The sequence below is a fragment of the Pleurodeles waltl genome, chromosome 1_1 (assembly GCF_031143425.1).
Source record: "Pleurodeles waltl isolate 20211129_DDA chromosome 1_1, aPleWal1.hap1.20221129, whole genome shotgun sequence".
Taxonomy (NCBI): Eukaryota; Metazoa; Chordata; class Amphibia; order Caudata; family Salamandridae; genus Pleurodeles; species Pleurodeles waltl.
The window spans coordinates 22,847,567-22,865,078 of NC_090436.1; the positions used below are offsets into that span (position 1 = coordinate 22,847,567).

At 46.1% G+C, this 17,512-nt stretch overlaps 1 protein-coding gene across 1 annotated transcript in view; it reads right to left on the reverse strand.

Moving 5' to 3' along the window:
- Window positions 1-17,512, reverse strand: part of LOC138255715 (uncharacterized) — a 359,027-nt gene that overhangs the window by 67,925 nt on the left and 273,590 nt on the right. The window contains exon 11 of the mRNA XM_069205843.1: window positions 17,054-17,119. Coding sequence (XP_069061944.1) covers window positions 17,054-17,119 — 66 coding nt within the window. The remainder of the gene's footprint in view (window positions 1-17,053; window positions 17,120-17,512) is intronic.

Consider the following 17,512-nt stretch of genomic DNA (forward strand, 5'->3'; position numbering starts at 1 on the left):
GATAACGGCGCCACACTTGCAATCGCAACGCACAGAAATCTTTCGCTCTGTGGTGCTCCTAAATTTACTCAGCAACGGAGATCAAGCTTTACGTTTTTTTTAAATTGTTTACAAACTATAAGGATATGCTTGCCTGCTGACGCATGTCTTACTACAGAAGTTGCCTTGTAACTCTGCAACGTCTATTTTCCAAAGGAGGAACATACTTCTGTCTCATTCATTCTTACTGAATTTCACGTGTATCTTTTCAGATAAACCTACGCTGATACACACAGCTCTACGGAAGAAAGTGCCCAAACTTTATTGTCTATTTTCTTGGATGTTCACCACATATTTGAACTGTTATGCACTTTGTTCGATTTCAATTTTGAGTATATAAGTTATATTTGTGTTTGAGTGAGTCTGTGTTACGGAGTGGTCAAAATGCAAAATGTAACAGCACCTCCATTTTTTCTATCTTCTCCGGGAGAACCTCCCATTAAATGGTCAAAATGGAAGAGGGTTTTTGAGAAGTATGCAAGGTTTGCGGTACATCACTAAGGGGGTCATTCCAACTTCGGCGGGCGGCGGAGGCCGCCCGCCAAAGTTCCCCCGCCAGAAGACCGCACCGCGGTCAAAAGACAGCGGCGGTCATTCTGGCTTTCCCGCTGGGCTGGCGGGTGACCGCCAAAAGGCCGCCCGCCCGCCCAGCGGGAAAGCACCAGCAACGAGGATGCCGGCTCCGAATGGAGCCGGCGGAGTTGCTGGTGTGCGACGGGTGCAGTTGCACCCGTCGCGATTTTCAGTGTCTGCCAAGCAGACACTGAAAATCAATGTGGGGCCCTGTTAGGGGGCCCCTGCAGTGCCCATGCCAGTGGCATGGGCACTGCAGGGGCCCCCAGGGGCCCCACGACACCCGTTCCCGCCAGCCTGGTTCTGGCGGTGAAAACCGCCAGAACCAGGCTGGCGGGAAGGGGGTCGGAAACCCCATGGCGGCGCTGCTTGCAGCGCCGCAGTGGAGGATTCACAGGGGCAGCGGGAAACCGTTGGGAAACCGCCGGCTTCCCTTTTCTGACCACGGCTTTACTGCCGCGGTCAGAATTGCCCTTGATGCACCGCCAGCCTGTTGGCGGTGCATCCTCCAACCCCGGCCCTGGCGGTCCATGACCGACAGGGTCGGAATGACCCCCTAAGTGCTGAACGACCCACTGTTTTACTACTTCATTGTTTAGGATCTGAAGGTCAAGAAATATTTGATCATCTTCTAGATATTCCAGACAGTGAAGCAATGAATCTTAATGAATTTGAAATTTGCATACAGAAATTGGACTTCCACTATCTTCCTAAAGTCAGCACTATATTAGGACGCTATTATTTTGGGAAAAGACTACAAAGGCAGGGTGAATCTGTTGAAAACTATGTTACAGATCTCAGACGTCTCTCTTCCTCATGTAAATTTGGCTCACTCACAGACAAGAGAATAAGGGACCAATTCATGTTGGGTTGTAATATTGAAAAGGTTCGGGAAGAACTGTGGCTTAAGGATGAACCCTCCTTGGATGATGTCCTGACAGTTGCAAAACGGATTGAACACTCTTTAAAGTGCGTGGATGTGATTAAGAAAGTTTCCTCTAGTGTAGAACCCTCTGGAGTGGTTTGTACTGTAACTGAGAATAGTAAGAAAAACATCAATACACAAAATAAAGTGTTAGAATTTTCCTCTACAATGAGAGACAAACGGTGTTTTCGATGTGACAAACAGGGTCACTTTGCTAACGATAAGAAATGTCCAGCTCTCAAATCGATATGTTCATTTTGTAAAAAGCAAGGACATTTCTTTTCTGTCTGCAGGTTACGTAAATCCAAATCAAATGTTTGTGAGGTTCACACTGGTATTGATGAAAACCTAGATTCTAGAGACTTTGATTGTGGACAAATTGTCCTTCAGGTAGGAAAGAATAGAGGTCCCCTTGATTTTATTGCAGTGGAAGGAATGCAGACACAAGTTCTGTTTGATTCTGGGTCCAAGATCACCATTGTCTGCTGTGATTTTTTCTCTCACTGTCTGAAAGGGAAGGTCACCCTTCTTAAACCTGATATCAAATCATGTGCCTATGGGGGCGAAGTGATCCCACTACTTGGCTACTTCATAGGTCTAATTGAATCCAAAGGCCGTTTTACGTCAGACAAGGTTTACGTCTCTCAAAAGGGTGACAGTATCATTAGCTGGTGGCACCAGAAAGACCTTGGAGTCATGTTGGATCCCAATAGTGCTGATCCCATCATATTGAGAGACATCTACCATGTTGAATCTGTGTCACATCAGAACTCTGATTCGGTGCTTCATCAAACCTTGTTTCAAGAATTCCCGAGTGTGTTCAGAAGTGAGTTGGGTTGCTTAAGAGATTATCGCCATGACATTAAACTTGCTCTTGATTCCATTCCCTTCTGCAGCAAAGTTAGGGATGTTCCAGTCAATGCAAGAGAAGAGATGCTAAATGAATTAAGTAAACTAAAGTCACAAGGCATCATTGAGGAGGTTGAAGGCACTTCTTGGTTGTCCCCAGTAGTTATGGTTAGGAAATCCAATGGGTCTATCAGGCTATATGTTGACCTCAGACAGTTAAACAAACGTGTGATTTTAGACAGGTATCCCTTACCAAATATTGGTCAATTGTTAATGATGAAAGGGGATGCCAAGGTGTTTAGCACTATTGATCTGGCCTCAGCCTATCATCAAATCCAACTCACTGAAGCTTCCATGGATCTCACAGCCTTCATAACACCCTATGGCACTTTTAGATATATCAGACTTCCTTTTGGTCTGATCTCGGCGGCGTCCGTATTCCAGAGGTTTATAGAGAAAATCCTGAGAGGTTTAGAAGGGGTTTGTGTTTATCAGGATGATGTTTTTGTTTATGGGAAAGACCATGCTGAACATGACTATAGGGTCAAACAAGTCTTAAGAAGAATAGATAATCACAATTTGACAGACAAATTGGAAAAATGTAAATTTGGTACCAACACAATTGAATACTTAGGACACACCATGACAGGTGAAGGGGTTGCCCCAAAAGCTGATCTTGTTAACACGATTCAGGCAATGGTATCCCCCTCCACAAAAGAAGAGCTTTTGAGGTTTTTAGGAATGCTTGAATACTACCATAAATTTATTATTTGCCGAAATCACCTATAATAGGAGAGGCCTTCTAAGAAAAGGAGTTGATTTTGAATGGAGTGAAGTGTGTGAAAAGGAATTTAACTTGATCAAAGAGAAATTATCTTTGGCTCCTTGTCTCCGAAACTTTGATCGTAACAAAAGTTCCATTATCACAACTGATGCCAGTCTAAAGGGGTTGGGAGCAGTATTTCAACAGGGAGGATGTTATCCCCAGAATACTATTATTTTTTTATTGAGGAGTCTAAAAGGTGCTGAAAGCAAGTATTCGGTGATAGAGAGGGAAGCGCTTGCAGTCCACTGTGCCATAAAAAAACTGAGAAACGTGTTGTGGGGATCCACATTCGTTGTCAGGACAGACCATAAACCTTTGTGTGAAGTCTTCAATAAGAAAGGGGTAGATTCCATTTCCTCTAGAATATCCAGGTGGGTGATTGATCTCCAAGAATTCAACTTTGAGGTGAAATACATTCCTGGTGTTGAGAATGTTATAGCAGACACCTGATCCAGATTAGTTTCTGAAGACACCTCAGATTCACTTAAGGATGGAGTTTGCGAGGAGGGACTAGATTTTGTGTGTGAGATCAATCAGGCGGCGATTTCGGAAGAGAGATGGCCCAATGAATTAGAAGAGGATTCTACCCTACAAAAATTAATTAACCTCATCATAGTTGGGTGGAAACACAAACAGCAAAGTGGAGACACGTGCAAGGATTATTGGCTCATAAAAGACCAGTTAGCAACCAGAGATGGGTTACTGCTATGGGGTACTAGACTTGTACCCCCAACCAAATTGAGAAAAGAGCTATTAGATTTAGCTCATGAGGGACACTCTGGGTTTTCAAAGACTAAAGAAAGTTTGAGGTCTAGTTACTGGGGGCCTGGCTTAGACATCCAAGTTGAACGGATGGTGAGAGAGTGTGTACAGTGTTCAGTGAGTGAAAAGAGTATGAAACCAAGAGTCCAACCCATGGTGTTGAGAAATCGGCCTGAAAAGCTGTGTAAGGGCATTGCTTTAGATATACTTGGTCCTGTACATGGGGGTGGTCAGCAAATGTATATCATTGTGGTTATTGACATGTTTTCTCGCTGGCCAGAAATTCACTTCTCTAAAGGTATTGAGACTGTGTGCGTGATAAGCTTTCTCAAAGATCTAATTTTAAGGGAGGGCTTACCTGAAACTCTTCTTACACACAAAGGCGTTCAATTGGTTTCCAGAGAGATGGAAGACTTCCACAGATGTTTGGGATTAAGCACAAAAAATGGGCCTTATACCATCCAGAAGCCAATGGTATGGTTGGGAGGATCAATGGGAATTTGAAAGAAACCATAGCATTAGCCAAGAATGACAACAAGAACTGGAAAGAGGAAGTAGTTAAGAGAGTTGAAATATAAAGATTGATGCCACACACGACTACAGGAGTATCTCCGTTTGTTTTGTTCCGCGGGAGATGTCCCAACACTATACTAGAACCAGGTTGGGTAAACAAATTTTTGGGATAATGCGGTTCGTGTTAATAAAGAAAGTTATGTAAAGGGGAGAGAGCTATCCAAGTTGAAGAAAAGCAAAACCTGTTTTGATCGCAATCATGCAGTCAAGGTGACTAAAGTAAAAGTTGGAGATTTGGTCATGATAAAACGCCCTGGTATGTTTATTGCTGGTTGTAAATTGTCCAAACCTTTGAGAGTCATCAAGATAATCACCAATGCTGTCAAAACCTGTGATCATCGGGAATGGAATCAAAATAGAGTTGTTCTATATAAAGGTGGAGTTGTACAGGAACATCAAGATGACTGTGAAAAGTCTACCAAAGCCGCAGACAATTTTAGAGACAGTGAGTTAATTGGAAACTTGACCAAAGTTGGAGACAACTCCAGAGACAGAGAGGTAATGAATAAAACGTTGCTGAGGAAGTCTACCAGGAAGACACAGAGCCCGGCCTATCTTGAAGATTGTGTGTAATTGTTTTTTCCAATAGCTGTTTTTTAAATTTTCTTTCAGTTTTCTTTCCTCATAGGTTATCTAAAATGTTTAATTATATTCTTTCAATGTTGTTGTAAAGGGGAGGATGTGTTGTATTCTTGAATGTGTAGTTCTGGAATCATGGGGTGGAGGTGGAACAACGGCAGTTGGAGAGAGGCACCGGGCCGGTGAGGGCAGACTGTCGTGTGATTGGGCCGCTTTGTACAGAACTTGTCTATCGTTAAATAAAGGTACCTCTAAAGAAGTGAAGACTGGTTACCTTTATAACACAAGTGCAAACATATATTCGGATGCTGAAGATGTGGGATGGTTATCACTTCTGGGATTGGAGGCAGTGTAAGGATAGTTGGCCTAATTATTGGATGAGACAAGGCATTTTCCATTAGCGGTGGTGATGCTGTTTGGTACAAAGCATTAGTGAACGGCAGAGTGACGTTTGTTGTTGATAATCACGATGTAGTCACATTGGTTAATGGTCAGAAGTCAATAGGTGACTGTTATGGGTTTTTATTTTATGATGTCCTACTTTTAATGTATTGTTCACAGCCAGACATGTCCGGTGTGAACAATAATAAGGGAGTGTTTTCTAATCATTCACAGAGGCAGAGGTTCCTTGGTGTGTGCCACAAGAGTTAGGAAACCTGGCACTAATTCAATTCAGTCCCCATGTGCCCTTTGGGCGCAAGGATATGGGCCCCTTTAAAATTATACATCAGTCCCCATTGCTCAGCCCCCATTGCTCCAATCCAATTTTTTATCAGTCCTGATTTATTTCATTTTCGTTTATTATTTAGTTAATAAAAATTATAACAACATGCACACAAATGCAGTAGAATACATTAATAACAATAAAACTGCTTAGAGTGACAACAAAATACAAGATTGCCTCCAAAGGCACTGTGTGTATGTTTTGATATACATGACTGCTGCTATATTCCAGTTTGCTGAAGTATAAACAATGAGAGCCTAACCTGATATAATCTAACCACATATCCCTCTCTGTTGCAAGAGTGTTAGTGTGGAACCTAGCTAAAAAGGTTAATTTCCTTTGCAAGGAGCTAATTACACATACTATCAAAAGCCCCGTATTAATTGAGGGCATTACAAAACCATGCTTAAGACAATAAACTATGAACCCATTTCAGGAGATTTTCTCAATACGAATTGGTTTTCCTCTACTGGAGCTAATGTAGTGCATTATCAAAGTACCTTACTAAGGGGAGAAGATTGCTGAGGAGTGAAGTGAAATAAAAGAAAAGCCTGATTGAATTAGATCAGCGCCTTGTGGCCCGCTCTATATTAAAGTGCAACAGTATTAATTCGGAGCCTAGCTATGGACAAACTAATTTCCTTTGAAGGGAGCTAACTGCAGGTATGGTCAAAAGTTCCATATTAAATTGCAGAGCCTTGCTAAACGGGACTACACGTGCTGTTTTGCTTGGACTAAAAATTGCTTTCTAACATAACACAATAAAAGTTTGATGCAACGTCACAACAAGCTGAGCATATCTAAGCGCGCTGACTGACTAGGATAAAACTATTTTTCGGCCGCCCTTTAGCCTTAACCCAGGGGGGATAGAGGTGATATTATCCTATCCGTTCATACCACTTCTAGCAGCCATGCCAAGTTGTACTATAAAAGTAGATAATCCCTTTTATGCAACTATTTGCACTTTTTGTACTTAAGTGTCCAACCCCCAACGGGTCGGGTTTCATATTACCCCCTTTAGCCTTGGTTGGGCATCTCCATGGGCAGAGCTCTCCCCAACTTGTTTTGCCATGACCACTCAGGTGCAGCTGATCAGTTCTGTACAACTGAAGTAACGCGTTATCTGCTTTTGAACACATTTTTGACTGGATAAGACAATGATTTCTGGGTGAAGCAGGGGCCTGAGTTCATCAACAAATTTCTCGCATCTCGATGGGACCCATGAGACAGACTGAGTACTGAAGGGCATCGAGGCTTCAGGGCACGTGTGGGCCCCTGGGCCAGGAAGATCAGCTTCAACAGTTGCCTTATTGAGTCTAATTTGGAGCAACAGCACAGAAGGTGCAGCCACGATTTGTGTCTATGGCAGCTCCTCCTTCACCGCCCAAACAGGGTTAAATTCTTTCACTTGAAGTCCCAGAAGCCGCATGTACAGGAGCCACCTGCAGGCCGGTCTGTTAGAGATTCCAAAAGGTATTGTTGCGGCTTCTCCGCCAGGTAGGAACTGTTCAGAGGGAGTAAGATGGCCATGTAGTTTAATGACCTTTAGTCCTGGTCCCTTGAGATTTCCCTCAATTGCCTGTTTATTGCGTTTTCCACACTGTATAGGGTACGTCCATGTTCTTTAGAGCTGTTTCCTCTATGCGGAGAGGCAATGGCGCGCTGCCATGGACTAACCAGAGTTGAATAAATGCTTTCAGGTGTGTTGTTAGCAAGTTGTCAGGCGCCTTAATGATCCTGATATACTATTTCAGTAGGGTAGCTTTGCAGTCTAGAGATTGTTTCACCAAGCCAAATTCCAGTCTTATCCGTGACTGCCGAATGTAGCAGCATGGCAGCTGGAATATGTTCCTGTAAGCAGCACAGTGAATGCGCTCCATAGCAGAAGTCAGGGTGCCTGAGTGGTTGTGATGCCCACCCTGCAGGGCTGGGAGGCACGTGTGTGGTGTGTTTAGTATTTTCTGTGAACCAGACTCCCAGGTAATTGTATTTTCTGGCATTGTTGACCGCCATACTACCCAGGTGCCAGATAAGGTGTTTCTTGTTTCTGTGTCTTCCAAAGATAAGAACCTTTGACTTATCCTTAGTTATCCTGAGGTTGTTTTCAACATTTTAGGCATACACAGGGGCATATTTATACTCCGTTTGCGCCGGAATTGCGTCGTTTTTTTTTACGCAATTCCGACGCAAAACTAACTCCATATTTATACTTTGGCGTTAGACGCGTCTAGCCCCAAAGTCCATGGAGTTAGCGTCATTTTTTAGCGTGGACACCTACTTTGCGTTAATTATATGCAAGGTAGGCGTTCCCGTCTAAAAAATCGACTCCGAGGCATGTGCGTCGGATTTATACTCCTGGGCAAAATTCACGCCCGGGAGTAGGCGGGTCAAAAAAAATGACGTACGGCCGCTTTTGCGCCGTTTTTTAGCACCTGCAAAAGGCAGGCGTTAAGGGACCTGTGGGCTCTGAAGGAGCCCAGAGGTGCCCTCCCATGCCCCCAGGGACCCCCCCGTCACCCTTGCCCACCCCAGGAGGACACCCAAGGCTGGAGGGACCCATCCCAGGGACATTAAGGTAAGTTCAGGTAAGTGTTTTTTAAAAAAATGTTTGTGGCATAGGGGGGCCTGATTTGTGCCCCCCTACATGCCACTATGCCCAATGACCATGCCCAGGGGACAGAAGTCCCCTGGGCATGGCCATTGGGCAAGGGGGCATGACTCCTGTCTTTGCTAAGACAGGAGTAATTTCTATGGGGGTTGGGAGTGAAAAAAAATGGCGCAAATCGGGTTGAGGCGAAAAAATTGCCTCAACCTGACTTGCCCCATTTCTTGATGCCCAAGCCCCATATCCCCCTACGCCGGCGCTGCCTGGTGTACGTCGTTTTTTTTAACGCACACCAGACGGCGCCGGCGGCTAACGCCAGCTAACGTCATTCAATAAATACGGCGCCCGCATGGCGCTTCAGAATGGCATTAGCCGGCGCGAATTTTTTTGACGCAAAACTGCGTTAGCGCAGTTTTGCGTCAAAAAGTATAAATATGGGCCACAGTGTTCAGTGCCTGTTGGATACCTGCTTTGGTGTGGTCCATTATCACCATATCATCTGCTTATTGGATAATATGGAGTTTGGCTGGCCCTAGTTTGGGGAATACTAGACAGCTGCTCTCCATATTTTTCTCCAAATCAGCAGCATACAGATGGAATAAGCGTGAAGCAAGAATGTAACTTTGCTTTAGGTCACGAGTGGTGTTAATTTTGGGTTTAACAGTGCAAACCCCGGTTTTCACATGGAACCAAGTCCCAGTGTACAATGACATTTTTGCCATTAACAGTTTTGGGGGGCACCCTTAGCATCGAGTTTCTTTAGTAGGGTTGCCAGGTCCACCCTATCAAAACCTGCACTGTAACCTAACAGCAGAAGACTGGTAGCTGATTTTTGTGCACCTTGATGGCTCAAAAACCATAGCGCTGTAATGTTATCTACTATAGACGCGGCTGCATGAAAACCTGTCTGAAAGAAGGGTAGAACAGCATGATCTCCAATCGTTTGAGTAAGGCTTGAGCTAAGGCTTTCGCCTGAAAGTCCAGGAGTGCAATTAGATTATAATTTGAAGCTTTGGTCTGTCAATTTTCTTACATATCGGGTGCAGAGTAGACCACCCTCCCAAAGCATCCGGTAAAATCCCTGTATGGAAGATGTGGTTCAAAAGGTGGGTCAGCAGCCTGGGCCACGCTTCAGGTGAAGATTTGAATATACTGGCTGGAAGGACATTTGGGCCCAGCACTGCATCTGTTTTTCATGAGCCTAATCATTTTCCTGACCTTGTTGGCAGATGTTAGTACCAAGTTTGAGCTTTGATATAGTTCTGCTACTGTCAACAGCACTATGTGACAGGACTCTGGGTCTGATCTGTATACAGCTCCTTCACCTACCTTATCCATGCCCCCTTCGAACCTCCATTTCTTCATAGAGTTTTGCTTTTTTTTGATGTTTTGAAGCGAGTCTGATTTATTTTTGCTTAAGCATTTGGAAGATTTTTACTCATTCCTATAGATCCAGGGTGTTCTTTTGCTTTCATATTGTTTTTTATTTAGAAATCGTGTAAGCTTGACCGTTGCAACAGACTTTTCTGTGGGGTTTTGTTTGTGAGCACTGAGCCTTCCCTAGGGGAGACACCAGCGGCGGCCCCTCCGCTAGGGCGGAGGAGCGTTGCCACTACTATCAGCGGCAGCTGCAAAACTGTAAAAATAAAATGATAATAGACAATGCTTATTACCATTTTATTTTTAAAGAGGCGTGGCCATGGGAGGGATGACAGTCATAGGGGAGTGGTGTGCACTCCTCTCAATGCGCATGTGTGCTTGGCTGGCTGTCTAAGAACACAGCCTGGGAGAGTGAGGGCCACAGGTATGCTGTTCTAACAGAAAAAAAAAAAAATTGAGACAGAGGGGATTGAACTTTTAACACCGAAATACACATTTGTGCTTCTACCACAGGCCACAACTCATACAAATGCATGTATACTGAGGGACACCACAGGTGGCAACCATCCTCCGCCCTCAGCAGCAACCAAGAATGTACCCCTCTAAAAATATTGTGTTCACATAATCAGTGGAAGGCTGGCGTTGGGACAAAGTGGCCGGCGGGGCGGGGAGATTTGGAGGACTGGGGGATGACAAAAAATCCCCAATAAAAACGAATAAAAAAAGATTACCTTGACCCTACGGCACCACTACTCTTACACACTCTGCTGCACTGCAGGCAGGCAACGCCTCCCAGCCTGCCCTGTGGCCAATCCTGATGCTGCTTCTATGCTGCTGGCCGCATGAAAGCAGCATCAAGATCGGCCTGAGCACATTGGCTTTACTCTCCTAGGCAGACTGGGAACCTGTGCCTGCTCTCTCCAACCCGGCAACACAGTGTTGGGTTGGAGAGAGCTCAGTGCGCATGTGTGTTTGACCAGCCAAGCACACATGCGCATTGAGGGAAGTGCACACCACTCCCCCGTCTATGGCTGTCATCCCCCAACTGCCCCACCCCTTTAAAAACAAAACGATAAATAAGTATTGTTTATTATCACTTTATTTTTAAAGTTTTGCAGCTGCAGGCGGGGGGACAATGCCGCTAAGATCAGAGTTCTTCATTGTGATAATTGTTTCTTTGTCTGTTGTCAACCTCTTTTTTGCTCTCCTTTTTTGCTCCTGCTGGGGAGGGGACCTGTGTCGTAAGAGCATCCTGGTGTTCAACAGTCCCAGATGGATCAGGGTTGGGCTGCGCAGAGTAGGTATAAGTAGAGGCTGTTAAGGGACTGTTGGACTCTCCTACCAGAAGGGATGTTTCCGTTCGAACTTTTGTTGTTACTATCAATCAATCTTTAATCATAGCATTTGTAAAGCACACTACTCACCTGTGAGGGTCTCAAGGCGCAGGGGGGGTGCTGCTACTGCTTGAACAGCCAGGTCTTGAGGTGTCTCCTGAACTGTAGCAGGTCCTGGGTTGCAGTCTTTTCTAGAGCTTGGCCGTGGTTCCTGCGTAGAGGGCATTGCCGTAGTCCAGCCTGCTGCTTATGAGGGCATGGGTGACCGTCCTTCTGGTTTTGGTGGGGATCTATCTGTAGATCTTCCGAAGCATGCGGAGGGTGTTGAAGCAGGAGGAAGAGATGGTTTTGATTTCCTGGGTCATTGATAGCGATGAGTCCAGGATGAACCTCAGGTTACGTGCGTGGTCAGTGGGTGTCGGTGCTGATCCCTGTGTGGTAGGCCACCAGGAGTGTGGGATGGGATGGATTGGTGTGATGGCTGCTCCTTTCATGTTTGAAGGTACTTTCTGAATGGTTATTCTGTAACTCAGTGAGTTGGTCATTCTGTTTTCCACTAAGGAGCCTGACGTTGTTGGAAGGATGCTTAGTTTATTTAAAATGGGGGAGCAGGGGTATGATTTCTCCTCCCCCGATGCCCTTAACTGCCCCTCTATGGTGCTTAATCGACCCTTCATAGTATTTATTTTGGTTCCCAAGCTGGCCAGGTAAGTTGCCAAAGACTCTATCTGATCAATCAGGAACTCCATGTTTTTTGATTGCTTCAGGCGCTGAGGGAAACCATCATGGAGCAGGTGGCTGGCAGCGAGATGACCTGGGCAAGACCGGTGGCTCTGCCCATTTGTCCCCTTGTCAGTATTGGGGTACAAGCGAGTGTCTTGTCAATTAGTGCCTCATTTGTGGAAAGGAAGTGCTCCGATAAAATGCCCAATTCCTGGTCCATTATGCTTTCTCTCCTTTCCTTAATTTTGGTGTTAGAGTAGTCATAGTGGGAGACAATAAAATCTCACATTCCTTCTTCCGCTCTTGCAGCCACCTCGCTCTGAATGGACATGAGCTGCTATCTTCTGTTTTTTAGGCTAGCTGAGGCTACTGGGCACCACCAGAAACAGGACTAATAGAGGAGGTAGCACTAGGTTGTAGATACTTTTTTGGGCAGTTCCTCTCTTTTGATTTCCACCTATTATTGGAGGCGAATAGGGGTATGGCTCCTCTAGGCTCAGCTCCGAGCATGAATATGACTTGCAGACCTTTGGTCCCGTGAGTGGCAGGACCTCTTGAATAGTGTAGCGAGTAGTACGAGGTCTAGTGTGAAGGCTGATCAAGGTCTGTGTGGCTGTGGTAGCGGCATCTGTGCCCAGTAATGGAGTATCAATTGTTTTTTGGAAGAACTACCCTATTGTTCTGTTTGAGACAGATGTGTTGCCCATGGGGGTTATGTTACAGCGCCTCCTTTTCATCCCCAGGTCATGAACCTCTGATATAGAAAATATGAGGGATGCAGAGGTGTAGGAAAGTACCATCTTGCCTGCATGTTACCCCCATATTTCACTGTATATATGTTGTTTTAGTTGTATGTGTCACTGGGACCCTGCCAGCCAGGGCCCCAGTGCTCATAAGTGTGCCCTGTATGTGTTCCCTGTGTGATGACTAACTGTCTCACTGAGGCTCTGCTAACCAGAACCTCAGTGGTTATGCTCTCTCTTTGCTTTCCAAATTGTCACTAACAGGCTAGTGACCAATTTCACCAATTCACATTGGCATACTGGAACACCCTTATAATTCCCTAGTACATGGTACTGAGGTACCCAGGGTATTGGGGTTCCAGGAGATCCCTATGGGCTGCAGCATTTCTTTTGCCACCCATAGGGTGCTCTGACAATTCTTACACAGGCCTGCCATTGCAGCCTGAGTGAAATAACGTCCACGTTATTTCACAGCCATTTACCACTGCACTTAAGTAGCTTATAAGTCACCTATATGTCTAACCTTTATCTGGTAAAGGTTGGGTGCTAAGTTACTTAGTGTGTGGGCACCCTGGCACTAGCCAAGGTGCCCCCACATTGTTCAGGGCAAATTCCCCGGACTTTGTGAGTGCGGGGACACCATTACACGCGTGCACTATACACAGGTCACTACCTATGTATAGCGTCACAATGGTAACTCCGAACATGGCCATGTAACATGTCTAAGATCATGGAATTGTCACCCCAATGCCATTCTGGCATTGGGGAGACAATTCCATGATCCCCCGAGTCTCTAGCACAGACCCGGGTACTGCCAAACTACCTTTCCCGGGGTTTCACTGCAGCTGCTGCTGCTTCCAACCCCTCAGACAGGTTTCTGCCCTCCTGGGGTCCAGCCAGGCTTAGCCCAGGAAGGCAGAACAAAGGACTTCCTCAGAGAGAGGGTGTTACACCCTCTCCCTTTGGAAAAAGGTGTCAGGGCTGGGGAGGAGTAGCCTCCCCAGCCTCTGGAAATGCCCATCTCTGCATAAGCCAGTCTACACCGGTTCAGGGATCCCCCAGCCCTGCTCTGGTGCGAAACTGGACAAAGTAAAGGGGAGTGACCACTCCCCTGACCTGCACCTCCCAGGGGAGGTGCCCAGAGCTCCTCCAGTGTGCTCCAGACCTCTGCCATCTTGGAAACAGAGGTGCTGCTGGCACACTGGACGGCTCTGAGTGGCCAGTGCCAGCAGGTGACGTCAGAGACTCCTCCTGATAGGCTCTTACCTGTGTTGCTAGCCTATCCTCCTTCCTAGGTAGCCAAACCTCCTTTTCTGGCTATTTAGGGTCTCTGCTTTGGGGAATTCTTTAGATAACGAATGCAAGAGCTCATCAGAGTTCATCTGCATCTCTCTCTTCACCTTCTGCCATGGAATCGACCGCTGACTGCTCAGGAAGCCTGCAAAACCGCAACAAAGTAGCAAAGATGACTACTGCAACCTTGTATCGCTGATCCTGCCGCCTTCTCGACTGTTTTCCTGGTGGTGCATGCTGTGGGGGTAGTCTGCCTCCTCTCTGCACTAGAAGCTCTGTAGAAATCTCCTGTGGGACGACGGAATCCTCCCCCTGCAACCGCAGGCACCAAAAGAACTGCATCACCGGTCCTCTGGGTCCCTTCTCATCACAACGAGCGTGGTCCCTGGAACTCAGCAACTCTGTCCAAGTGACTCCCACAGTCCAGTGACTCTTAAGTCCAATTTTGGTGGAGGTAAGTCCTTGCCTCCCCACGCTAGACTGCATTGCTGGGTACCGCATGATTTGCAGCTGCTCCGGCTCCTGTGCACTCTTCCAGGATTTCCTTTGTGCACAGCCAAGCCTGGGTCCCGGACACTCTAACCTGCAGTGCACAACCTCCTCCTGAGTTGTCCTCCGGCGTCGTGGGATCTCCTTTTGTGACTTCGGGTGAGCTCCGGTTCACTCTTCTTCGTAGTGCCTGTTCCGGCACTTCTGCTGGTGCTGCCTGCTTCTGTGAGGGCTCCCTATCTTGCTGGGTGCCCCCTCTGTCTCCTCACGCAATTGGTGACATCCTGGTCCCTCCAGGGCCACAGCAGCATCCAAAAACCCTAACCGCGACCCTTGCAGCTACCAAGGCTTGTTTGCGGTCTTTCTGCGTGGGGACACCTCTGCAAGGATGTGGGACATCCATCCTCCAAAGGGGAAGTTCCTAGTCCTCTTCGTTCTTGCAGAATCCACAGCTTCTACCATCCGGTGGCAGCTTCTGTGCACCCTCAGCTGGCATTTCCTGGGCATCTGCCCAATCTCGACTTTGTCGCGATACTTGGACTTGGTCCCCTTGTTCCACAGGTACTATCGTCCGGAAATCCACCTTTGTTGCATTGCTGGTGTTGGTCTTCCTTGCAGAATTCCCCTATCACAACTTCTGTGCTCTCTGGGGAACTTAGGTGCACTTTACACCTACTTTTCAGGGTCTTGGGGTGGGCTATTTTTCTAACCCTCACTGTTTTCTTACAGTCCCAGCGACCCTCTACAAGCTCACATAGGTTTGGGGTCCATTCGTAGTTCGCATTCCACTTTTGGAGTATATGGTTTGTGTTGCCCCTATACCTATGTGCTCTCATTGCAAACTATTGTGACTGTACATTGCTTGCATTGCTTTCTATTGCTATTACTGCATATTTTTGGTATTGTGTACATAATTCTTGTGTATATTTGCTATCCTCATACTGAGGGTACTCACTGAGATACTTTTGGCATATTGTCATAAAAATAAAGTACCTTTATTTTTAGTATATCTGTGTATCGTGTTTTCTTATGATATTGTGCATATGAAACCAGTAGTATAGTGTGAGCTTTGCATGTCTCCTAGTTCAGCCTAAGCTGCTCTGCTAAGCTACCCTTTTCTATCAGCCTAAGCTGCTAGAACACCTCTTCCACACTAATAAGGGATACCTGGACCTGGTGCAGAGTGTAAGTACCCCTTGGTACTTACTACAAACCAAGCCAGCCTCCTACATTGGTTGTGCAGCGGTGGGATAAGTACTTGCAACTACTTACAACTTTGTCATTTTGTACTTTTCATAAGAGAAAAATATACAAAACAAGTTCAGTGTATGTACACCTAACCAAAAAGTTTTGCCTTTCTTCTCTTACTCTGTTGCTAAGTGCTGAAAAGTACCTCTAAACTTTCAAAAACAACACAGAGAACGGTGCTCCTTCCCGGTCTTTCTTGTGAGGTGGCTGTTTCCTTCTGGGCATTGTCTAAACAGTGCTTATGGCTTAAGTGAAACGGCCTTATCAAGTGGGTTCTTGAGCAACTGAGCTGATAATCAAAGGCGCAGGTTACCATGCCTTGCCTCTTCCCCACTCCCTGACATAGCCTGGTCAGCACTGGGAAAAAGCAGGTAAGACCTTCCTCGTCTCTTGCCACAGAGGGTGGAAAGAGGGAGGATGAGGTTGTGTGCCTCAAGCGATGGTGATGGGGGTGGTCAAAATAGAGGCAGGCTGAGGGATCTTGTTTCCTGGTCCAAATGGTCAGCAATGAATGGAGGAACTGCGGGGCTTGTGGGGTTGAGAAGGAACTTGCTGGGATACCCCACAAGCCACATCTAGCCCTAGCTTGACTGCCCCCACAGGGTCCTGGGCTCACACTTGCTGTAGTTAAGTTCAACCCCGAGCAAACCTCCAGCTCTCAGCCCGCTCCACACTACAGCACCTTCCCCGCCATCTTGGACCCCCCCTTCAACTTCCACACACTGTACAGGGGGGTCCTAACTCCTCTAGCAGCTCAGGAGGCGTTTGGGGTGTAGTTGTAGGTAAAGGTGAAAGTCCTGTGGAGCCAGCTGCCAAGGCCCGCCTGTGCATTTCTAATAACTTTAGATTCTTCTCTTCTATCAATCGAGGGCAATGCAATAGTCTGCGGGTGGGAGAAGCATCAGGTGGATGGCTTTGGGCCTCCGGGTGCATGAGGTAATAAGTGCCAAAAGCTGAGGGCATTGAGGCGTTGAGGTTTGGTAAGCGACCGCAAGACTCCAATAACACAGCTCCTCCCCCTGGATGTTTGGTGTTTCTGACTCCTTCGTAATGCACCTCCACTTCTGTCTACTCTTCTCTCAACGAAACCTAATTATCCTGAAAACTCACCAGTAGTGAATTAGGGCTTCTGATTCCCCAGAGTTGATTCTTGAAAACCATGTTCCTTGTACGCAACCCAGGCCTTAATAGTTGCCCGTGGGTTGAGTTCTTGTCTGTTACCTTGAATAACTAAGTTAGTGGCATGAAAGCTCGAGATGTCACATGACTGTGGTGGCCATCTTTGATGGAAACAGGTATTTATACCACACCCAAACCACGAGGTCTTGCTTGGCTACACATTACCATGGAGAGAGCAAATCAGAGAAGAAGAGCTTGATGTTTCTTACCTTTGCCTGTTTGCATTCTCGTCTCAGAGCCTGGTTTAGGGGTTGCACTTCCTGAACCTCCGAGACCTGTAGATGAAAGAAAAGACAAAGACTAAACAATCAAACATCTGCTCCAGACGAAAGCATTAAAAAGTAAGGTTAGTCCACTTAGTCTTATTATCCGTTTGTTAGAATTGGGTTTCTAGTTGGCAGAGGTTTGCATCCTGTCCAAGTAGGGACCACAATCCTAGTCTGGGTAAGTCAGATACAAGTCTGGAACACAAAAACTAAATTACAAAATCATAACTTTCTGTAGTCAAACTTTATATTGAAAACCCTATTTTATCAGGCATAAAGGGTTATTGCATGCGTTTAGCAGTAGAATAGATATATCAAAACTAGAAGTACAGGCAATATCATAGCAATTCCCAATGCGTTCTACGTAAAGGAAATATAGCTGTTAACAGTGTCTCGTTCAGT